This window comes from Oncorhynchus clarkii, chromosome 16 (assembly GCF_045791955.1).
Source record: "Oncorhynchus clarkii lewisi isolate Uvic-CL-2024 chromosome 16, UVic_Ocla_1.0, whole genome shotgun sequence".
Taxonomy (NCBI): domain Eukaryota; kingdom Metazoa; phylum Chordata; class Actinopteri; order Salmoniformes; family Salmonidae; genus Oncorhynchus; species Oncorhynchus clarkii.
The window spans coordinates 64,418,039-64,443,678 of record NC_092162.1 but is presented as its reverse complement, the minus strand read 5'-3'; the positions used below and the strand labels follow the sequence as shown (position 1 = coordinate 64,443,678).

At 46.3% G+C, this 25,640-nt stretch overlaps 1 protein-coding gene across 1 annotated transcript in view; it reads right to left on the bottom strand.

Annotated features, from left to right (window-relative positions):
• Nucleotides 1-25,640, bottom strand: part of LOC139367742 (potassium voltage-gated channel, Shal-related subfamily, member 3) — a 299,482-nt gene that overhangs the window by 33,229 nt on the left and 240,613 nt on the right. Inside the window, exon 3 of the mRNA XM_071106061.1 lies at nt 6,475-6,643. Within this exon, the coding sequence (XP_070962162.1) occupies nt 6,475-6,643 (169 nt within the window). The remainder of the gene's footprint in view (nt 1-6,474; nt 6,644-25,640) is intronic.

The following is a 25,640-nucleotide window of genomic DNA, read 5'->3' as shown; positions in this document are numbered from 1 at the left end:
TATTTAACTAGGCAAGTCAGTTAAGAACAAATTCTTATTTACAATGACAGCCTACTCCGGCAAAACCCGGACGACACTGGGCCAATTGTGTGCCACCCTATGGGACTCCCAATCCCAGCCGGATGTGATACAGCCTGGATTCGAACCAGGTGACGCCTCTTACACTGAGATGCAGTGCTTTAGACCGCTGAGCCACTCGGGAGCCACTCGCTCAGATTGAGTATTAACTGGTGATAGCCGACACCCGCATGCATAACTGATGTTTTGGTGGTGTTGGAGGTGTAACTGCATTGGAGCTGTCAAATCGGTGAGCAGCTGCTCTTGATCATTGTCACGAAGCCACACCCACCCCACTCGCGTTAGAAGTTTAGAATGAGAAAGTGTAGGCTGTATAGAAATAAAGACTTTCAAATTGAAAATCATTCATTATTTATGATGTCATATGATGCCCAAGATGGAGCAGCAGTAAGACGTGATTGTTTTTGTCCCGTGTTGTCACGTTCTGACCTTAGTTCCTTTGTTTTGTCTTTGTTTTAGTATGGTCAGGGCGTGTGTTGGGGTGGGCAGTCTATGTTTGTTTTTCTATGTTGTATTTTGCGTTTGGCCTGGTATGGTTCTCAATCAGAGGCAGGTGTCGTTAGTTGTCTCTGATTGAGAATCATACTTAGGTAGCCTTTTCCCACCAGTGTTTCGTGGGTGATTGTTTTCTGTGTCTGTGTGTTCCACACGGAACTGTTTCGGTTTTCCTTTCTGTCTTTCTATTTGTTATTTTGTATTTTCGTGTTCAGTGATTTTGTTCATTAAAACATGACGAACACGTACCACGCTGGATATTGGTCCGATCTCTCATACTCCTCGCCAGAGGACGACGAATCCCGTTACAGAATCACCCACCACCAAAGGACCAAGCAGCGTGGTAACAGGCAGCAGCAGCAGGAGCAGCGCTATAAGAAGGAATGGACATGGGAGGACATTCTGGACGGCAAGGGTTGCTACACATGGGAGGAGATCCTGGCTGGAAGGGATCGCCTCCCATGGGAATAGGTGGAGGCAGCCAGGAGAGCGGAGGCAGTAGGTAAAGGGAGCCAGCACTTTGAGGGAACAGGGCTGGCAAGGAAGCCCGAGAGGCAGCCCCAAAATGTATTGGGGGAAGCACACGGGGAGTGTGGCGAAGTCAGGTAGGACACCTGCGCCAACTCCCCGTGCTTACCGTAGAGAGAGAGGGACCGCGCAGGCACCGTGTTATGCCGTGAGGCGCACGGTGCCCCCGGTGCGCGTGCATAGCCCGGTGCGGTACACTGCAGTGCCTGGTATCGGCTGGGCTAGAGTGGGCATCGAGCCAGGTGCCATGAAGCCGGCTCAGCGCATCTGGTCTCCAGTGCGTCTCCTCGGGCCGGGGCACATGGCACCAGCCCTACGCATGGTGTCCCCGGTTCGGCAGCACAGCCCAGTGCGGGCTATTCCACCTCGCCGCACTGGCCCGGCTACGGGGGGCATTAAACCAGGTAGGGTTGGGCAGGCTCGGTGCTCGAGACCTCCAGTGCGCCTTCAAGGTCCGGTCTATCCAGTGCCACCTGCACGCACCAGCCCTCCGGTGGCAGCCCCCCGCACCAGGCTGTCTCTCCGTCTCCTTCCTACAGGTGCTCCCGCCTGTCCAGTGCTGCCAGAGTCTTCTTCCTGCCCAGCGCTGTCAGAGTCTCCCGTCTGTCCTGAGCTGCCAGAGTCTCCCGTCTGTCCTGAGCTGCCAGAGTCGCCCGTCTGTCCTGAGCTGCCAGAGTTGCCCGTCTGTCAGGAGCTGCCAGAGCCGCCCGTCAGCCAGGAGCTGCCAGAGCCGTCCGTCACGCCGGCGCTGCCAGAATCGCCCTTCACTCCGGAGCTGCCGGAGTCTCCCGTTCGTCTGGTGCTGCCGGAATCGTCCATTCGGGACCCGGGTCCTCAGTCCGAGGTCGGCGGCGAGGGTCGACGTTTTTAAGAGGCCACGGAGGCGGATAAAGAGGCGTAGAAAAACTATGGTGAAGTGGAGTCCACGTCCCGCGCCAATGTCAATATCAATATGCCTTATATACTGTTGTTTAGGGCAGCTCTCCTTGTTTTATTTTACTGCGGAGCCCCTAGTCCTGCTCAACATGCCTCAGATAGCCCCCTTGTCCCACCCCAAACACATGCAGAGACCGCACCTAGCTTAACTGGTGCCTCTAGAGATGCAACCTCTCTCATCGTGGTTTACCCCCACTGTACTCGTACCCTACCTGTACACGCCCTGAATTTATCCTACAACGCCCAGAAATCTGCTCCTTTTATTCTTTGTTCCCAAAGCACTAAACAACCAGTTCTTACAGCCTTTAGCCGTACCCTCATCCTACTCCTCCTCTGTTCCTCTGGTGATGTAGAGGTTAACCCAGGCCCTGGGTGTACCCAGGCACTCTCATTTGTTGACTTCTGCAACCGTAAAAGCCTTGGGTTCATGCATGTTAACATCAGACGCCTCCTCCCTAAGTTTGATTTATTCACTGCTTTAGCACACTCAGCCAAACCGGATGTCCTAGCCATGTCTAAATCCTGGCTTAGGAAGGCCACAAAAAATGTGGACATTTCCATCCTCAATTACAAAAATTTTCGTCAAGACAGAACTGCTACAGGGGGCAGAATTGCAATCTACTGTAGAGATAGCCTGCAGAGTTCTCTCATACTGTCCAGGTCTATGCCCAAACAGTTTGAGCTTCTACTTTTAAAGATCCATCTCCTCAGAAATAAGTCCCTTACTGTTATAGACCCCCCTCAGTTCCCAGCTGTGCACTGGACACCATATGTGAATTGATTGCCCCCCATCTATTGTCAGAGTTCGTACTGCAAGGTGACCTAAATTGGGATATGCTTAACACCCCGGCCGTCCAATCTCACACAAATTATCAAGGAACCTACCAGGTACAACCCCAAATCCGTAAACACGGGCACCCTCATTGATATCAACCAGGATATCAGCAATCACTCATTGCCTGCGTCCGTTATGGGTCCGCGGTCAAATGACCACCCCTCATCACTGTCAAATGCTCCCTAAAACACAGCCCTTGGTTCACTCCAGACTTGACTGCCCTTGACCAGCACAAAAACACCCTGTGGCGTATTGCACTAGCATCGAATAGTCCCCGCAATTTGCAACTTTTCAGGGAAGTCAGGAACTAATACACACAGTCAGTTAGGAAAGCAAAGGCTAGCTTTTTCAAACTGAAATTTGCATCCTGCAGCACTAATTCCAAAAGGTTTTGGGACACTGTAAAGTCCATGGAGAATAAGAGTACCTCCTCCCAGCTTCCCACTGCACTGATACTAGGAAACACTGTCACCACTGGTAAATCCATGATAGTCGAGAATTTCAAAAAGCATTTCTCTACAGCTGGCCATGCTTTCCACCTGGCTACGCCAACCCCAGCCAACAGCTCCGCACACCCCACTTCTCCTTCACCCAAATCCGGAGAGCTGATGTTCTGAAAGAGCTGCAAAATCTAGATCCCTACAAATCAGCTGGGCTAGACATCCCTCTTCACTAGACCCAAACTGTTACAGACCTATATCCATCCTGCCCTTGAACAGACAGATCACTGACCATTTAGAATCTCACCGTACCTTCTCTGCTATGCAATCTGGTTTCCGAGCTGGTCACGGGTGCACCTCAGCCGCTCTCAAGGTCCTAAACAATATCATAACCGCCTAAAAGACAGTACTGTGCAGACGACCTGGCCAAGGCACATCGGCAGACTCAACAGCCTTGGTTACTCTAATGCCTGGTTCACTAACTACTTCTATACATCTGCAGACGACACTTCTATACAAGACACTGTGTTAACAAACCTCCAAACGAGCTTCAAAGCCATACAACACTCCTTCCGTGGCTTCCAACTGCTCTTAGATGCTAGTAAAACGAAATGCATGCTCTTCAACTGATCGCTGCCCGCACCCGCCCGCCAGACTAGCATCACTACTCTGGACGGTTCTGACTTAGAATATGTGGACAACTACAAATACCTAGGTGTCTGGCTAGACTGTAAACTCTCCTTCCAGACTCACATTAAGCATCTCCAATCCAAAGTTAAATCTAGAATCGGCTTCCTATTTCGCAACAAAGCCTCCTTCACTCATGCTGGCAAACATACCCTCGTAAAAGTGACTATCCTACTGATCCTTGACAAAATAGCCTCCAACACTCTACCCAGCAAATTGGATGCAGTCTATCACAGTGCCATCTGTTTTGTCACCAAAGCCCCATATACTACCCACCACTGCGACCTGTATGCTCTCGCTGGCTGGTCCTCGCTACATATTCGTCGCCAAACCCACTGGTTCCAGGTAATCTATAAGTCTTTGCTAGGTATAGCTCCGCCTTATCTCAGCTCACGGGTCACCGTAGCAGCACCCACAAGCAGCACGCGCTCCAGCAGGTATATTTCACTGGTCATCCCCAAAGTCAACACCTCCTTTGGCCGCCTTTCCTTCCAGTTCTCTGCTGCCAATGACTGGAACGAATTGCAAAAATCACTGAAGTTGGAGACTTATATTTCCCTCACTAACTTTAAGCGTCAGCTGTTAGAGCAGCTTACCGATCGCTGCAGCTGTACACAGCCCATCTGTAAATAGCCCATCCAACCAACTACCTACTTCATCCACATATTTGTTTTTGTTTTTCTGCTCTTTTGCACACCAGTATTTCTACTTGCACATCCTCATCTGCACATATTTCACTCCAGTGTAAATTGCTAAATTGTAATTACTTCGCCACCATTGGCCTATTTATTGCCTTACCTCCTTACTTCATTTGCACACACTGTATACAGATTTTCCATTGTATTATTGACTGTATGTTTGTTTAATCCATGTGTAACTCTGTGTTGTTGTTTTTGTCGCACTGCATTGCTTTATCTTGGCCAGGTCACAGTAGTAAAAGATAACTTGTTCTCAACTGGCCAACCTGGTTAAATAAAGGTGAAATAAAACATTTATTAAAAAATTCACCGAATCAAGGTGTAGATCACATCTGACATTCCAGTGTTCCAACTGGTAAACAAGGCAAGGTCCGCTTTAGGTATAATACCAGGATCCGCTTGTGGATTTGACAGCTCTAATCCAATCAAATGTTATTGGTCACGTACACATATTTAGCAGATAGTATTGTTATATTATTGCGGGTGTAGCGAAATGCTGGTAAAAAATGCAGTTCCACCTCCGACACGCCAAAACAACCGTTATGTAGATGTGGGTTAAAGCAGATCTGATTGAATAGAGCCCCTAGTCTTTTAACCAGAGACTGGTGTCTACCTGTGAAACAGTCATGTGTTCACCTCCAGCCAATCAGCATTCATTGATTAGGGGTGGGTTTGGGATAGGGTACTAGACTGGCTGTACTCCAGCCTATCAGCATTCATTGATTAGGGGTGGGTTTGGGATAGGGGACTAGACTGGCTGTACTCCAGCCAATCAGCATTCATTGATTAGGGGTGGGTTTGGGATAGGGTACTAGACTGGCTGTACTCCAGCCTATCAGCATTCATTGATTAGGGGTGGGTTTGGGATAGGGGACTAGACTGGCTGTACTCCAGCCAATCAGCATTCATTGATTAGGGGTGGGTTTGGGATAGGGGACTAGACTGGCTGTACTCCAGCCAATCAGCATTCATTGATTAGGGGTGGGTTTGGGATAGGGGACTAGAATGGCTAGACTGTATCTAACAGTAGTAGGAATGTTGTATGATGAGCCTATATGGTTAGATTGACTCATCATCAGCCTGTTTGACTGTCTGGTCCCCACACACAAGGAAACAGGCCCCTGGTGATTTTCAGACAATTAGTTTACAGTTAATTAAGTAATAACAAATACTGAAGAGACTTGAGACAGGGCCTGGTGTGAGGGATAACCCCCCCCCCCTCTCTCCCTCTCACACACACACGTACATGCATGCACACACACGCCTGCATGCACAAGCACACACACAAACAGTGCGCTGTGAGATGACAGTGATAGGCGAGTGTCATTAGTACAGTGACAGGCTGTGACTCCTCAGTTTATCTTCTCTCTGCTGCGCCTGGATTGTATGGCTCACACACTATGGCAAAAGGCATTAAAATGTCTAGGTTAATGGAGAATGACACTGTTTCATGACATAACCAACGGCTCTTCCCTCTGAATGCGTTTTTACACAGGGTTATTGCTCTCCTGGGGAAACGACACCAGGGTCGCATTCAGTGAGCAACAAGTAGTGGATGTGTCACTTGATTACTGTTTATATCATGTGAATAACTGTGCTTGTGTGTGTTTGTGTGTGTGATATTCATACGTTATCTAGAGAATGCCTTTCTATGGGGACATGAGCCCTGCGCCTTTCCCATCTCTCTGCTCTTCTCCGGGGGAGAGTGGGCTTGGATGGCTCCCTGAACTGGAGGTCTCCAGTCCAAACCTCTGAGGTAGTAACAAACTATGTTTACCTGCATCTTCTGCGCCCGTCTTTTGTCAGCTCTCTGGTTTTGGTGGTAGATGCGGCTGAAGTTGGACACAATGACTGGGACAGGCAGGGCAATGACCAACACCCCGCTCAGAGAACAGATAGAACCAAATATCTTCCCCGCAATCGTCTTAGGAACCATGTCTCCATATCTGCAAGGAGAGAGAGAGAGAGTAGAGTATAGAGCGAGAGAGAGAGAGAGCGAGAGAGAGAGAGAGAGAGAAGAGGGAGAGAAGGGAGTAGAGAGGGAGAGAAGGGAGTAGAGCAGGAGAGAAGGGAGTAGAGCAGGAGAGAAGGGAGTAGAGAGGGAGAGAAGGGAGTAGAGAGGGAGAGAAGGGAGTAGAGCAGGAGAGAAGGGAGTAGAGAGGGAGAGAAGGGAGTAGAGAGGGAGAGAAGGGAGTAGAGAGGGAGAGAAGGGAGTAGAGAGGGAGAGAAGGGAGTAGAGAGGGAGAGAAGGGAGTAGAGCCAGAGAGAAGCAAGGAGAGAGAGAGAAGGGAGTAGAGAAAGAAAGGAGGGGAGAGAGAAGCGAGTAGAGAGAGAAGGGAGTTGAAAGAGAGAGAAGGGAGGAGAGAGAAGGGAGTAGATTGAGAAGGGAGTAGAGAGAGAAGGGAGTAGAGAGAGAAGGGAGTAGAGAGAGAAGGGAGTAGAGAGAGAAGGGAGGAGAGAGAGAAGGGAGTAGGGAGAGAAGGGAGGAGAGAGAGAAGGGAGTAGAAGAGAGAAAGTAGTCGAGAGAGAGCAGGGAGTAGAGAGAGAAGGGAGTAGAAAGAGAGACAAGGGAGTAGAGAGAGAGAGAAGGGAGGGAGGAGAGAGAGAGAAGGGAGTAGGGAGAGAGAGAAGGGAGGAGAGAGAGAAAGGAGGAGAGAGAGAGAAGGGAGGAGAGAGAGAAGGGAGGAGAGAGAGGGAGAAAGAGGTTAGTTCAGATGGAGTTAATTCACACAGAACAGACCAAAACGCATTCAGACTTCTTTCAATAAGGAACATTCACACACTGTTCTGAGTTGCGCTAGATAGATGGAACATCAGCCCTTCCACACAGCTCTCTCAGAAGAGACCTTAACCTCCTCAGTCAGTCTGCCTCCAGTTGATCCTCTCAGAGACTTCAGTGCTTTCATTAGGTCACAGGAGAAAATATCAACCTTTGGGAGCGCAGACCGGAAAAGAGAGGAGAGCAGAGGGGAGATGGGAGCGGAGGGGAGCGGAGTGGAAGGAGAGAGGAGGGGAGAGGGGAGCAGAGTGTAAGGAGAGAGGAGGGGAGAGGGGAGCGGAGTGGAGGGGAAGGAGAGCGGAGGGGGATAGGAGCAGAGGGGAGGGGAGCGGCGAGGGGAGAGGAGGGGAAGGAGATCAGGGGGAGAGGGGGAGAGGAGCAGAGAGGTGAGGGGAGTGGAGCAGAGAGGAGTGGAGGGGGAGAGGGGAGCAGTTGGAAAGAGAGCAGAGGGGAGAAGAGCGGAGGGGAGAGGAGCGGAGGGGAGAGGAGCAGAGGGGAGAGGAGCGGAGGGGAGAGGAGCGGAGGGGAGAGGAGCGGAGGGGAGAGAAGCAGAGGAGAGAGGAGAGGAGAGAGGAGCGGAGGGGAGAGGAGCGGAGGGGAGAGAGGAGTGGAGAGAAGCAGAGGGGACAGGAGTGGAGGTGAGAGAGGAGTGGAGAGAAGCAGAGGAGAGAGGAGTGGAGAGAAGCAGAGGGGAGAGGAGTGGAGAGGAGCAGAGGGGAGAGGAGGGGAGAGGAGAGGAGCGGAGGGGAGAGGAGCGGAGCGGAGGAGAGAGGAGCGGAGGGGAGAGGAACGGAGGGGAGAGGAGCGGAGGGGAGAGAGGAGTGGAGAGAAGCAGAGAGGAGAGGAGTGGAGAGGAGCAGAGGGGAGGGGAGAAGAGGGGAGAGAGGAGGAGAGGGGAAGCGGGGAGTGGAGGAGTGGAGGGAAGTCGAGTGGAGGGAAGGGGAGAGGAGGGGAAGACGGGAGTGGAGGAGCGAGTGCAAGGGAAGTGGAGGGTAGTGGAGAGAAGCAGAGGGGAGAAGAGCGGGGGGAAGAGGGAAGCAGAGTGGAGTGAAGCGGAGGGGAGGAGAGCGGAGGGGACAGGGGAGCACAAAGGTAAGGGGAGTGGGGAGTGGAGGGGTGAGGGGAGTGTGTTTACTTTACCACATCCATAATATCTCTTTGACCTTTTTAAATACCTATATGAAAGCAGTGCGTGGGCTAACCTTATTAGCAACCTTTATAAACATTTATTCATGGATCTATCTAAATTTATTTTACCTTTGTAGGCAAGTTAGTTAAGCACAAATTCTTATTTTCAATGACGGCCTAGGAACAGTGGGTTAACTGCCTTGTTCAGGGGCAGGATGACAGATTTGTACCTTGTCAGCTCGGGGATTTGATCTTGCAACCCTCCGGTTACTAGTCCAACGCTCTAACCACTAGGCTACCTGCCACACCTAAAAAGGGGTAATTGGAAATGTGGAGGAGCGAGAAAAAAGACGGTAATCAGGTTCTCAGAACTGACAGTGCACCGGCAGCAAGGGGAGTAGAAAGGAGCAGAGAGGAGCGGAGGGGAGCGGAGAGAGGAGCAGAGGGGAGTGGAGGGGAGAGGAGGGGAGGGGAGTGGAGAGGCGAGTGGAGGGGAGCGGGGGAGGGGAAGTGGAGGGGAGAGGAGCGGAGGGGAGCGGAGAGAGGAGCAGAGGGGAGTGGAGGGGAGAGGAAAGTGAAGGGGAAGTGGAGGGGAGAGGAGGGGAGTGGAGAGGTGAGTGGAGGGGAGGGGTGAGGGGAAGTGGAGGGGAGAGGAGGGGAGGGGAGAGGAGCGGAGGGGAGAGATGAGCGGAGTGGAGAGGGGAGCTTCTACACCTGCATTGCTTGCTGTTTGGGGTTTTAGGCTGGGTTTCTGTACAGCACTTTGATATATCAGCTGATGTACGAAAGGCTATATAAATACATTTGATTTGATTTGATTTGAGAGTGGAGTAGAGAGGAGAGAGGAGTGGAGAGAAGTGGAGGGGAGAGGGAAGTGGAGGGGAGAAGAGGGGAAGAGGGAAGTGGAGGGGAGAGGGTAGTGGAGAGGAGAGGAGTGGAGAGAAGTGGAGGGGAGAGGGAAGTGGATGGGAGAGGGAAGTGGAGGGGAGAGGGAAGTGGAGAGGAGAGGAGTGGAGAGAAGTGGAGGGGAGAGGGAAGTGGAGGGGAGAGGGAAGTGGAGGGGAGAGGGGAGTGGAGGGGAGAGGAGGGGAGAGGAGAGGAGGGGAGAGGAGCGGAGGGGAGAGATGAGCGGAGTGGAGGGGAGAGGAGAGGGGAGCAGATGGAAAGAGAGCGAAGGGGAGAGGAGAGAGGAGGAGCAAAGGGGAGAGGAGTGGAACAGAGCATGCAGGAGCGGAGACGATGGCTTAGGGAGCCCGGGACATTTTCTAAAATGTAATTTAGCCCATCCAATCTGGAATATTCAGAAGTCAAAAAGCAATCACGGCCGTGTTTCAAATGCAAACACAATTACACTGGACATAATAGATCTGTCCCTTCCCAAGAGGAAGCCACTGTGTCAGAATAAAAAGAGCAATAAAAAGAATACAACTCATTTTAAACGACTAAGGACAGCAATAAAACTCCAGTCTATGGAAAAAGAAACAACTAAACTTTATTTCTAAAGGTGCTTATTTGGTATTCCTGAGTAGAAAGTGTTGGTCATTTGCTTTTATTGGCTTCTGGTGCCAAAGGTATAGGTACCTAGACACAGTCTGACTACAAATTGACTCATAGTCACAAACATCATATGGCAGCGCCAGGCTTTACATATATTTAACGTGTCAGTACAGAAATAATTGCACATTAAAATATTATACAAAATGCAGCATTCTATTCAGAAATGTTATCTGGGGCATAATGAGTTGTATTAAACGTGTAATCCATAGCAACAATAATTGCTTTCTCCTAAAGCTGGGCCATAAAATAGCCAGCTTAGGAGTAGCGATACACAAGAGCTCACAACTAATCCTATTTATTCATCACATTAACTAGGATAGAATGCAGAACATTGACATGCACTCTGTTCACAGCTAATTGACGCCCTATCAGGGGTGGAGTTACGGTAGCGAATATCCTTTGTATGGCTACACTTTAGGTTTTCTTGTCAGCGTATATTATATCTGTTTTTGCCGCACCATACAGCCTGAGGCCAGAAGAGACAGGACTCTGCTTCTCTCAACTCTAAATCCCAACTTTCCCCAACTATCCAGCCAAAGATGATTAAACAACAACAGCAACAACAAATGTGAAAATGTACATTTTCAAGGCTTAACTTCTGTAAACAGAACATAACATAAGGCCAAACAAAACCCACTATGTGTTGTTACTTTAGAAGTACATTGTTTTGTGTGGATTCTTTGTGTGAATTGGATCATAATGTGCAGATATAGGACATGTGCTGTCGCATGGGGAGCCTCAGGCAGACAAAATGGCGGCAGAGTGAGATCAAAGAAGGCATCCAGTTAGACGTCCCACTCCCCATCCATCCATCTCCTTCTCCCTGATGGGATGCATTATGCTGTGTAGAGCCATCAGGGAACTCACACACTGAATTCATCAGAGATAAGTAAGGAGAGAGGTTGCTCCTCAAACTACCATACAGCGCTAATGGTTTTCCACTCCGAGTAATAACACACACACACACACACACACACACACACACATACACACACACACACACATACACACACACACACACACATACACACGCACGCATGCACATGCACGCACACACAAACACACACACACACACACACACACACACACACACACACACACACACACACACACACACACACACACACACACACACACACACACACACACACACACACATGCACGTACACACAAACACACAAACTGCTTTGAAAGACAAAATGAGAGCAATTTAATGGAAGTGCCATAGAGTTGAGTACTTCTGTAGTAATTCCCCCCCCCCCCCCCCCCCTCCCCTTCCTCCACTGCGGCAGGACCACACAAAGCCTCACAGATGTACTTTTTGAACGATTGGATTCCAGTTGAGAAAATAATGTGTTCCATTTATTCCATTCATTTAAACCCATCTGGACTGACAGGCTAAACAATTTGGAACGTTCTTTGGTAACACTATATTTTAAGAGTCCATAATAAACGTAACGCATTTACAAACACTTTTCTAACCATTTATTACAGTTTTTTTCGATTGCTAAACGACAGTGGACACAACTGGAGTCACATGTGCAAAACTCTAACTACAGTCTGCACAGCAGCAGTTCATGTGGACCAAACTCTAGTTCGTTTTTCATTGCTTGAACACAGTTTTCAAAACTCTACACACTTATCCCATGACTTTAACCACAACCTGCACAACACTGTGGATTTACAGCACTTTGTTCAAATGCTAACACACTGCTGTCAAAACTGTGAACCACACATTCAAAACGGAATAGATTTCAGCCTTGTGCCTTTCAAACACTGCTGATTGCAATTTCAGCTGAAAGGCTAAGCAGGTGTCTTGTTTTAGACTTGTTAGTGAACACACACACATATTACAGTATATATAGGTAGAACTCAGAAAGACTCATTTTGGAAATGGAACAAGGAAGATGGGTTCGTGGAGGGAGAAGGGTGGCAGGGAGAGGGCGGATGCGTGGAGGAAGACAAAGAAGACAAAGAGCTGTTATTTCAGATGAAATAAGGGCTACACTTATAGACCATGTCGTGAACCATGGTCTCTCATTGAGAGAGGCAGGGTTGAGGGTGCAACCCAATCCGCAAAGATCCACAGTGGCATCTGTAATGCAAATTTTCCATCTTGCAAACAGGTGAGAGTTACATCCTTACAGTAAATGAAAACAATACAGGAATCTATTTTGTATTGCAATTATATAATATTTACACAGATATATATTAGAGTAAGTTTGACTGTAAAATATATTTTTACAACAGGACCCAAAGGCTGCCCCCAACAGGGGGAAGAGGAAAAATATTTTCAGATGTGCAGGAAAATGCTATTGTTGACATGGTTGTTGTCAACAATGCAATAAAACTGCGGGAGATTCAAGATAGAGTGCTGGCTGATAATGATATGTTTGAAAATTTTAATTCTGTCAGCACAACAACTATTGCTCGAGTCCTAAAGAAACACCAAGTTACAATGAAACAGTTATACACTGTACCGTTCGAGAGAAACAGGGAACGGGTAAAAGTGCAAAGATACCAATATGTCCAGGTAAGACGTCTGAGGTTACGTACACAGCTATACAAAATATTTACAGTTAAAAAAAACACTAGCATTTCTAGTGCACTTACTGTTTTTCAGAGAGTAATGGAGGTGGAAGCACTGGAAAGACCACATTCATTTGTATTTATCGATGAAGCTGGATTTAACCTTGCCAAAACACGGCGCAGAGGAAGGAATGTTATAGGTCAAAGGGCCACTGTGGAGGTTCCAGGCCAAAGGGGGGGAAATATCACCATGTGTGCTGCAATGGCCAATGATGGTTTGCTTCTCAACACACCACTCATTGGCCCATACAACACAGAAAGGCTTATAGCTTTCCTAGAACAGCTCTATGCTCAGCTAGTGCCAGCAGAACAGGGGGAGCCAGTAAGAAACCCCCAAGTTTTTGTCATAGTTTGCGATAACGTTGCTTTTCACCACTCTGCAGCTGTCACAGATTGGTTTGCAGCACATCACAGATTTATGGTTTTGTACCTGCCTGCATATTCACCCTTCCTCAACCCAATAGAGGAGTTTTTCTCTGCCTGGAGGTGGAAAGTGTTTGGTCACCACCCACATGACCAAATGTCTCTTTTGGAAGTCATGCGTGCCGGATGTGAGGACACGAGTCCAGAGGACTGCCAGGGATGGATAAGGCACTCCAGAAGGTTCTTCCCCAGGTGCATGGCAAGAGAAAACATTTGATGTGATGTTGAAGAAAACCTGTGGCCTGATGCTAGAGAGAGGCAGGATTAGCCCCTTGATTATTTTTTTTCGAATTACAGTATGTACTTTTAGTTTCTACCTTTTTTTTCTCATTACTGTAATTCCGTAAATTACTACAGACTATTGAAGCAAACTGCTAATTTTCATTTACCTTAAAGAATTGCTATGTTCTAAAAAAAATTATAAATCATGTGAAAGAATGTCACTCTTTTCTTTGAAGAAAATATTACTTTGTATGAAGTCACTGAAATTGTTCAAACTGTAAAGATGAAAAGTTTGTATTTTCTGTATTGGTGTTTGATGCTAGTGTTTTTACTCTCAGTGTGTTCTGAGTGACAGTGTGTGTTATCTCAGTGAGGGTTGTGCATAGTGTTTGGCTGCACTGAGCGTGTTTTGAGCCATGTGTTAAGAGTTGTGTTGCTTGGAATGAGTTTTGCAGGTGATGTGAACTGTTTAGCTCAGGTGACTGTTGGTAGTGCAGACTGAGTTTTGCACATGTGACTCCAGTTGTGCCCACTGTCGTTTAGCAATCGAAAAAAACTGTAATCATTACTCCCACATTTGAAAACGTTAGTAAGGTGGCGCCAACAGAGATGGTCGCCTCACTTTGTCCTTAGGAAACAAGGCAGTGTTTAGTTTTTTAAAATATATTATTTCTTACATTGCTAGCCCAGGAAATCTCAAGTGTTATTACATACTGCCGGGTAGAACTATTGGATATAAGAGCGACATCAACATACCAACATTACGACCAAGAATATGACTTTACCGAAGAGGATCCTTTGTTTGGACCTCCACCCAAGACAATGGATCTAATCCCAGAGGCTGACCCAAAACAACGTCGCTGCAGGAGAGGTAGCAGGAGCGGCCTCCTGGTCAGACTTCGAAGACGTGTACACCACCCACCGCTTCCAAGCATATTACACGACAATGTCCAGTCTCTAGACAACAAAGTGGATGAAATTAAGGCAAGGGTTGCCTTCCAGAGAGACATCGGAGATTGTAACATTCTCTGTTTCACGGAAACATGGCTCTCTCGGGATATGTTGTTGGACTCAGTACAGCCACCGGTTTCTTCACGCGACGCACCGACAGAAACAAAATTCTCTCTGGTAAGAAGAAGGGAGGGGGTGTATGCTCCATGATTAACGCCTCATGGTGTAATCATAACAACATACAGGAACTCAAGTCCTTTTGTTCACCTGGCCTAGAATTCCTTACAATCAAATGCCGACCACATTATCTCCCAAGAGAATTCTCTTTGATTATAGTCACAGCCGTGTATTGTCCCCCCCAAGCAGATACCGCAACGGCCCTCAAGGAACTTCACTGGACTCTATGTAAACTCGAAACTATATATCCTGAGGCTGCATTTACTGTAGCTGGGGATTTTTACAAAGCTAATTTGAGAACAAGGCTACCTAAATTCTACCAGCACATTGATTGTAGCACCCGCGCAGGCAATACCTTGGACCACTTCTTCTCTAACTTCCGCGATGCATACAAGGCCCCCCCCCCCCCCCTGCGGAAAATCCAACCACGACTCCATCTTGCTCCTACCGTCCTATAGGTAGAAACTCAAACAGGATGTACCCGTGACTAGAACCATTCAACGCTGGTCTGACCAATCAGAATCCATGCTTCAAGTTTGTTTTGATCACGCGGACTGGGAAATGTTCAGGGAAAACTCAGAAAATAACTCGGTGAGTGAGTTTATGAGGGAGTTTATTGGAGATGTTCTACCCACTGTGACTATTAAAACCTACCCTAACCAGAAACCATGGACAGATGGCGGTATTCGCGCGAAATTGAAAGTTTGAACCACCTCATTCAACCATGGAAAGATGTTGGGGAATATGGCAGAATATAAACAGTGTAGTTATTCCTTCCGTAAGGCAATCAAACAAGCGAATTGTCAGTACAGGAACAAAGTGGAGTCGCAATTCAACGGATCAGACACAAGACGTATGTGGTAGGGTCTACAGGCAATTGTGGACTAGAAAAAGAAAAGCAGTCACGTCCCCGGCAGCGATGTCTTTCTTCCAGACAAACTGAACACCTTCTTTGCCCGCTTTGAGGATAATACAGTGCCACCGATGCGGACTGCTACCAAGGACTATACTCAGCCTTGTCTCAGGATGGTAGGTTGGTGGTTGAAGATATTCCTCTAGTGGTGTGGTGTGGGGGCTGTGCTTTGGCAAAGTGGGTGGGGTTATATCCTTCCTGTTTGGCCCTGTCCGGGGGTATCATCGGATGGGGCCACAGTGTCTCCTGACCCCTCCTGTCTCAGCCTCCAGTATTTATGCTGCAGTAGTTTATGTGTCGGGGGCTAGGGTTAGTTTGTTATATCTAGAGTACTTCTCCTGTCTTATCCGGTGTCCTGTGTGAATTTAAGTATGCTCTCTCTAATTCTCTCTTTCCCTCTTTCTTTCTCTCTACCAGAGGACCTGAGCCCTAGGACCATGTCTCAGGACTATCTGGCATGATGACTCCTTGCTGTCCCCAGTCCACCTGGCCGTGCTGCTGCTCCAGTTTCAACTGTTCTGCCTGCGGCTATGGAACCCTGACCTGTTCACCAGACGTGCTACCTGTCCCAGACCTGCTGTTTTCAACTCTCTAGAGACAGCAGGAGCGAAATACTCCTAATGATCGGCTTTGAAAAGCCATCTGACATTTACTTCTGAGGTGCTGACTTGCTGCACCCGCGACAACTACTGTGATTATTATTATTTGACTATGCTGGTCATTTATGAACATTTGAACATCTTGGCCATGTTCTGTTATAATCTCCACCCGGCACAGCCAGAAGAGGACTGGCCACCCCTCATAGCCTGGTTCCGCTCTAGGTTTCTTCCTAGGTTTTGGCCTGTCTAGGAAGTTTTTCCTAGCCACCGTGCTTCTACACCTGCATTGCTTGCTGTTTGGGGTTTTAGGCTGGGTTTCTGTACAGCACTTTGAGATATCAGCTGATGTAAGAAGGGCTATGTAAATACATTTGATTTGATTTGAAGGACTGCGGATTCCCCCTCCTTCTCCGTGGCCGACGTGAGTAAGACATTTAAACGTGATAATCCTTGCAAGGCTGCTGGCCTAGATGGCATCCCTAGCCACCTCATCAGAGCACACGCAGACTAGCTGGCAAAGATAACTGAAATAAATGACTATCGCCCGTAGCACTCACTTCTGTCATCATGAAATGCTTTTAGAGACTAGTCAAGAATCATATCACCTCCAACTTACCTGCCACCCCTGACCCACTTCAGTTTGCATACCGCCCCAACAGGTCCAGAGACAATGCAATAGCCATCCCACTGCACACTGCCCTATCCCATCTGGACAAGAGGAATACCTATGTTAGAATGCTGTTCATTGACGACAGCTTAGCATTCAACACCATAGTACCATCCAAGCTCATCATAAAGCTTGAGGCCCCGGGTCTCAACCCCGCTCTGTGCAATTGGGTCCTGGACTTTATGACTGGCAGCCCCCAGGTGGTTAAGGTAGGAAACAACATCTCCACTTCGCTGATCCTCAACACTAGGGCCCCACAAGGGTGCATGCTCAACCCTCTCCTGGACTCCCTGTCCACTCACGACTGCGTGGCCATGCACGCCTCCAACTTAATCATTAAGTTTGCAGACGACACAACAGTAGTTGATTACCAACAACGACGAGACAGCCTACAGGGAGGAGGTGAGGGCACTCGGAGTGTGGTCTCACTGAAAGAACCTCTAACTCAACGTCAACAAAACAAAGGAGATGATCGTGTACTTCAGGAAACAGCAGAGGGAGCACCCCCCCTATCCACATCAACGGGACGGTAGTGGAGAAGTTGGAAAGTTTTAAGTTCCTCGGTGTACACATCACAGACAAACTGAAATGGATTTTACAAACTTCACCACAGTGTGGTGAAGAAGGCGCAATAGCGCCTTTTCAACCTCAGGAGGCTGAAGAAATTTGGCTTGTCACCTAAAAGCCTCACAAACTTTAACAGATGCACAATTGAGAGCATCCTGTCAGGCTGTATCACCGCCTGGTACGGCAACTGCTCCACCATCAACCGCAAGGCCATACAGGTCCGCACAACAAATCACCGGGGGCAAACTACCTGCCCTCCAGGACACTTACAGCACCCAATGTCACAGGAAGGCCAAAAAGATCATCAAGGACAACAACCACCCGAGCCACTACCTGTTCACTCTGCTACCATACAGAAGGCGAGGTTAGTACCGAGAGACTGAAAAACAGCTTCTATCTCTAGGCCATCAAACTGTTAAACAGCCATCACTAACACAGAGAGGCTGCTACCTACATACAGACTAAAATCACTGGCCACTTTAATAAATGGATCACTAGTCACTTTAAATAATGCCACTTTAATAATGTTAACATATCTCATTACTCGTCTCATATGTATATACTGTATTTTATACCATCTATTGCCTATCAGCCATCGTTCATCCATATATTTATATGTACATATTCTTATTCCATCCCTTTACATTTGTGTGTATAAAGTAGTTGTTGTGAATTTGTTAGATTACTTGTTAGATATTACTGCACTGTCGGAACTAGAAGCACAAGCATTTCCCTGCTCTCACATTAACATCTGCTAACCATGTGTATGTGACCAATAACATGTGATTTTATTTGATTTACTTATTCACATATGTATACATATATTTCCTTAAACATCCTGTGTTGTGTGCCTATTATTTTACCAGTGATATGTTCTAGGCTATTTTGAGACCTTTTTATGAGAAATTACACTGTTCACCAAAACATTTATAAAGTAAATCATTTTTGATTAGGGACTGCGAAAATACTTAACTAATGATTAGTAAATGGTTTTACATGTGAGAGTATAAATGGTTTATTAAAGTCCCTTAAAATGAAATGACACATTCTTCACACAGCTTTAACCTAGTATGGGTTCGACATGCTTCTAAAATGTTTCCCCTAACGCCGGCATAGTCCTATGGACTAGACAGAATAACATCGACGCTGTCAATAAACACCTATGGTACATTGTTATTTCTGCGGGAGATTCACAACAACCACTTTCAAGTCCTTCTGTTCTGGATCCTCCACTGTCAACACTGTTTCATATACACCAAGGCACAAACCTCATATACACTATATATACTAGAGTATATAAGTATTCGGATACCCGTTCAAATTAGTGCATTCTGTTATTTCAGCCACACCAGTTGCTGACAAGTGTATAAAATCGAGCAAACAGCCATGCAATCTCCATAGACAAACACTGGCAGTAGAATGGCCGTACTGAAGAGCTCAGTGACTTTTAACGTGGCACCGTCATAGGATGCCACCTTACCAATAAGTCTGTTCGTCAAATTTCTGCCCTGCTAGAGCTGCCACGGTCAACTGTAAAAGCTGTTATTGTGAAGTGGAAACTGTTAAGAGCAACAACGGCTCAGCCGTGACGTAGTAGGCCACACAAGCTCACAGAGCGGAAGCGGGTAGCTTGTAACAATCGTCTTTCCCCCGAGTTCCAAACAATTGGACTCTGGACTCTCTGGAATGATGAATCACGCTTCACCATCTGGCAGTTCGATGGTGAATCTGGGTTTTGCGGATGCCAGGAGAATGCTATCTGTACTAATGCATAGTGCAAACTGTAAAGTTTGGTGGAGGGGGAATAATGGTCTGGGGCTGTTTTTATGTTTCGGGCTAGGCCCTGTAGTTCCAGTGAAGGGAACTAAGGGGCCTATGCTACAGCATAGAATGACATTGTAGACGAAAGGGAAGGCCCTTTCTTGTTTCAACATGACAATGCCACCGTGCACAAAGCGAGGTCCATACAGAAATGGTTTGTCAAAATCAGTGTGGAACAACTTGACTGGCCTGCACAGAGCCCTGACCTTAAACCCATCGAACACTTTTGGGATGAATTGGATTGTCAACTGCGAGCCGGGCCTAATCACCCAACATCAGTGCCCGACCTCACTAATGCTCGTGGCTGAATGGAAGCAAGTCACCGCAGCAGTTTTCCAACATCTAGCGGAAAGCCTTTCCTGAAGAGTGGAGGATGTTATAGCAGCAAAGTGGGGGACCAACTCCATATTAATGCCCATCATTTTGGAATGAGATGTTCAATGAGGAGATGACCAACATACGTTTAGTCCTTGTAGTGTATCATATTCAAGCTCTGTCTCTAAAGTCATTACTGTGATGGTTTATGTGAAGGAGAGTTTTCATTCACACCAGGCCAAGGAGCATCTCGTTAGTGGCGATGTGGCCTCTTAACGAGGTGAGATGATCATTAGAGTGTAGACAAACAGCGAGGTCACTGCTCTGCTGTATCACACACACACATATTCACAGACTCCTCATCAAAGAATGCTTTTATACTACAACTATTAGTTAAAGTTCCGCATACAAATACAAACACACACCTGTACAGCTATCAAACTGATCTAACCAGAGATCGATCCAAGCTACAGATACAAGAAGATGACCTTGTCCCCTCTTTATATTATAGGATAGTACCGTAAGAGTCAATCTGGGTCCTAGGCTAGCAGTCACAACCCTGGAGACAGTTTCCTCTAGCTAGCTGAGCAGTAATAGGTTTTTGTAGCCAGTCACAACCCTGGAGACAGTTTCCTCTAGCTAGCTGAGCTGTAATAGGTTTTTGTAGCCAGTCACAACCCTGGAGACAGTTTCCCCTAGCTAGCTGAGCAGTAATAGGTTTTTGTAGCCAGTCACAACCCTGGAGACAGTTTCCCCTAGCTAGCTGAGCAGTAATAGGTTTTTGTAGCCAGTCACAACCCTGGAGACAGTTTCCTCTAGCTAGCTGAGCAGTAATGGGGTTTTGTAGCCAGTCACAACCCTGGAGCCGGTTTCCTCTAGCTAGCTGAGCAGTAATAGGTTTTTGTAGCCAGTCACAACCCTGGAGACAGTTTCCTCTAGCTAGCTGAGCAGTAATGGGGTTTTGTAGCCAGTCACAACCCTGGATACAGTTTCCTCTAGCTAGCTGAGCAGTAATGGGGTTTTGTAGCCAGTCACAACCCTGGAGACAGTTTCCCCTAGCTAGCTGAGCAGTAATAGGTTTTTGTAGCCAGTCACAACCCTGGATACAGTTTCCTCTAGCTAGCTGAGCAGTAATAGGTTTTTGTAGCCAGTCACAACCCTGGAGACAGTTTCCTCTAGCTAGCTGAGCAGTAATAGGTTTTTGTAGCCAGTCACAACCATGGAGACAGTTTCCTCTAGCTAGCTGAGCAGTAATAGGTTTTTGTAGCCAGTCACAACCCTGGAGACAGTTTCCCCTAGCTAGCTGAGCAGTAATAGGTTTTTGTAGCCAGTCACAACCCTGGAGACAGTTTCCTCTAGCTAGCTGAGCTGTAATAGGTTTTTGTAGCCAGTCACAACCCTGGAGACAGTTTCCTCTAGCTAGCTGAGCAGTAATAGGTTTTTGTAGCCAGTCACAACCCTGGGGACAGTTTCCTCTAGCTAGCTGAGCAGTAATAGGTTTTTGTAGCCAGTCACAACCCTGGAGACAGTTTCCCCTAGCTAGCTGAGCAGTAATAGGTTTTTGTAGCCAGTCACAACCCTGGAGACAGTTTCCTCTAGCTAGCTGAGCAGTAATGGGGTTTTGTAGCCAGTCACAACCCTGGAGACAGACAGTTTCTTCTTAGCTAACGGGTTTAATGGGTTTAAGTAGCCATGCTTTGATTTCTCATCTCATAATAAAATCAACCACTTCTGTCACAGTCTGCTGGAGATGACAACTCACACACTTACACACCAACAAACACACACGTTCCCATTCCATTCACTTAGGAGATGGAGAGAGATATTCACACATTAGTCACACAGTTTAGGAAATGCAAACAAAATATGTTGTCCCTTCAGCCAAAGGAAAATCAACCAAACCAAGAATGCTGTTCCGTTCGATGAGAAAAAAAAGAGGGAAGTGGAAAGCTTCCGTTTAAAAACGACAAACTTCTGTAGCCCTTTCAAACCTAAAATAGTTTTACATTTCCTGAATTGCATTTCTGAAAAGCATTAAATCCATCATATTTTTTTGAGGGGCAGAAACATTATCCAATTAAGAAAATGTATTTCAAAATAACAGGATAGCATATTTTAAGTTTTATTTCATTACTAGTCTTTGCTTAGTAGCCTGGGCTATATGCTGCAGCGTGGTCACGTGTGGACTGCATTGAACGGAGCTTATTCTTGGAAAGGAACATTTCTAAAGAAATTCTATGAAATTCATACTTTGAAATTCACTTTCCCGCAGATCTAAGGTCTGGAACACGCCAACTACTTAAATGAGGTAATACAGATATCATCTCAGAAACCTATCTTCCGTAAATGATTCACATCCCCTTTGAACAGATAATCATACTCATCTGAAAGTCTTCTGTAATGGAATCACATCAAACCCAGCTACAAACCTAATACTACAGAGGAAAGACAAATCTCCCTCTAATAGCCACTCCAAAGGGCCAAGCTGACCTGGTGTGTTTGTGTGTGCGCTCTGTGATACTATCTTTCGGACATCACCAGACACCATGGAGAGAGAGACAAGGGCTGATATCAGACATAATACACAGAGAGTGTGTGTGTGGTAATAAGCAGTGTTTGTGTGAGTGTGTGTGTTTCTGTGTGTGGGTGGTAATAAGTGGTATTAGGGTATAAATTTCTCTCCAACCCACCAGGATAACAGTTAGTGATTGCCAGCTTCCCCAATAGTCTAAGAGAGGGAGGGAGAGAGGTAGTGAGTAATGGAGAGAGAGAGAGAGAGAGAGAGAGAGAGAGAGAGAGAGAGAGAGAGAGAGAGATAGAGAGAGAGAGAAGAGCAAGAGATATAGAAATGAAAAGAGGGCTGAGGAAAAGAGGAATAGAGAGAATGAGGAAGGAATAGAGAGATGGAAAGAGAGAGAGAAGAGCAAGGGATATAGAAATGAAAAGAGGGCTGGGGGAGAGAGGAATAGACAGATGGAGAGAGAGAGAGAGAGAGAGAGAGAGAGAGAGAGAGAGAAGAGCAAGGGATATAGAAATGAAAAGAGGGCTGGGGGAGAGAGGAATAGACAGATGGAGAGAGAGCACTTTACAACAAATACGTGACATTTTTATGAGTCAGTCAGTCATATCACGTACATTTTTCACGTGAACAAATCATGAAAAATGTTGCATGGGAAAAACAGACACGTGAGTCAGACACATGTGAAGTTTCATGTTTATTTTTCACATGGCTCAGACATGTCATGCCCCAATATTTCATATGTGTTATATGTTTCATATATGTGCTTGTATAACTGGCAGGATTGGGCTCTGAGTCTCCCACAGGAGAAGCCAACATCTTGACCATTCAACAAAGAGGGGCAACACTAATTTTGAAGTTGCAGGCTTCGCAACCATGACCGAACCATGACTGATGTCAACTAGGACTGTCGAACAAGTCAAAATATGTAATCGAGTTTATTGCAGTATTTCTTGCGATTAATCATGATTCATCAAATCAAATTCATAATTTGTTTGAATTGAGCTGTAATTATTTTTTTTTGTATACAGAAAGCGTTAGAAGAATACTGACAGTTTGATTTTTGCCAAAAGTCAACTTGTTTTGACATTGCATGTTTGTGTTTAGCTGTATAGATTGTGTATTTTGGATGTTTTCAGTGTATTTTGAATGCTTTCAGACAATGCGCAATGAAAAAATGTTGCAAAAATGTCAACTTGAATGAACTGAATAACTCAGACAACTTTTTACAGAATCGCATTACAGAGCTTGCAATTCCATATGTGGAAACATTGCTACTACAACATGTTAACACCACCTTTTCACATGTGAGGATAACACTATTTCACCACCACATGTGAACTTGCAATTCCACATGTGAAAGTTAGATTTTTTTGCTTCTTATATGCGAAACTGCAAATGAGATTTTTACACGTGATTGATTTTCACATGTGAAATTGCAAATCCAAACGTGAACGTGACATTTTCACATGAGAATTGATTTTCACATGTGAAACTGCATATCCAATTTTCATGTGAGTTGAAAACGTTTTTCTTCTCACGTGAAAAGGTGATGTTAACATGTGAACTTAATACATGTGAAAACTTAAGACGTGAAAAAAGTTTAAGCTCAACATGTGAAACTACAAATTTGACTTGTTTTTTTGGTAAGGGTTATGTAGTTTCCCTCCGACGCCACACTTCCTTCAACAACACCCTTCTGCTAGGACCATAATCCCCTGCTGCCGCTGTGGCTGGTGACCCCACAGGACTATGTCACGGCTGTGTGTGTGTGTGTGTGTGTGTGTGTGTGTGTGTGTGTGTGTGTGTGTGTGTGTGAACGCATGTGTGCAACAGCAAATAAGTAAGAACAGAAACAAATCCCAGACTTCTCACCAGTAAAAAGGTCAAGGTGAAAACACACAGATAGAAAAATTGCAGGTGACACCTCCAGTTCATTTAATCCAGTATGCTGGCTGGCTGTCACTCTGAGTTTTTGCAAGGAGAGAGTGGGAAACGAGGAGAGACAACAACATTACAGAAAGGAAGGGGCACTATGACCACAGCCCAGTAGCTCAGGGGTTGGGAGGGGGGCTGTCACTCTCAGGGGGAGTATCATCTGTCATGATTTCCTGCTGAAATGAGAGTCAGCGTAGTAGAGAGAGGAGCAGGAACTATTCAGAACCACGGAGAGCTCCTATACAACTATCGCAGACAGGGTACTCACATAAACAAACTCTTTAAGAGTGGTTTGACATTTCAGTCAGTAAGTCAGTCAGACAATCAGTCATTAAGTTAATCAGTCAGTCACTCAGTCAGTTAGTCAGTTAGTGACTCCAGACAGAGAGAGAGAGAGACTAGACTTTTAATGCTCTTTATTGAGACATTCTACCCTCCACCTTCTGTACACAAAATGGCGCCGATAGAGATGGTCGCCTCGCTTCGCGTTCTTAGGAAACTATCCAGTATTTTTTTTTTCATGTATTATTTCTTACATTGTTACCCCATGAAATCTTAAGTCTATTACATACAGCCGGGAAGAACTATTGGACATAAGAGCAACGTTAACTTACCAACATTACAACCAGGAATATGACTTTCCAGAAGTGAATTCTCTCTTCGGACCACCACCCAGGACAAAGGATCTAATCCCAGCAGCTGACCGAAAACAACGGCGACGCAGAAGGGGCAGACAGAGTGGTCTTCTGGTCAGGCTTCGGAAACAGGCACATTACTCACCGCTCCAGAGTATACTACTCGCCAATGTCCAGTCTCTTGACAACAAGGTATATGAAATTAAAGCAAGGGTTGCCTTCCAGACAGACATCAGGAATTGTAAGAAGAGGAAGGGCGGGTGTGTATACTTTATGATGAACAACTCATGATGTAATCATAACAACATACAGGAACTCAAGTCCTTTTGCTCACCCGACCTAGAATTCCTTACAATCAAATGCCGGCCATTCTACCTACCAAGAGAATTATTGTCAATTATAGTCACAGCTGTGTACATCCCCCCTCAAGCGACTCTATGTAAACTCAAAACTATATATCCGGAGGCTGTTTTTATTGTAGCTGGGGATTTTAACAAAGCAAATTTGAAAACATTCACCCCTTTAGATTTGTGTGTTAGATATTACTTGTTAGATATTACTGCACTGTTGGAACTAGAAGCACAAGCATTTCGCTACACTCGCATTAACATCTGCTAACCATGTGTATGTGACCATGAACATCTGCTAACCATGTGTATGTGACCAATAACACTTGATTTGATTATATACAAAACACTTAGAGACAGAGAAAGAGACCGAGAAACAGAAACAGTGATGCTGTTTATACCAACTCTGTGATACTGAGGGCCTGATTTATGCTGTTATCTGTAACTGTGAGCAGTAAAACAGCAGGGGGCTGTTCAGATAAGATCTTACACCCCTCCTCGTCTCTGCCCTGCTGTCAACACAACCCCTGGTTTAACATGTCCTCAACAAGACTCCCTCAACAACATCTTCACTGTGGATTAAAATGTCTTTAACGTAGGCTAGGTTCTGTATTAGATACATGAGAAAGCTCTCATCGCCCCTCCAGCCAGCACTTGAGAGCTGAAATAATGAGAAGGGATTGACTGAGACTTGGCTTGGGGCAACTCACTGGATCAGTGGGGATCAGTGGGGTCCCGTGGGATAAGTCAAGCAGTGAACAAAATTAACCCACACTGTTAAAATCTTTGTTAAGGAA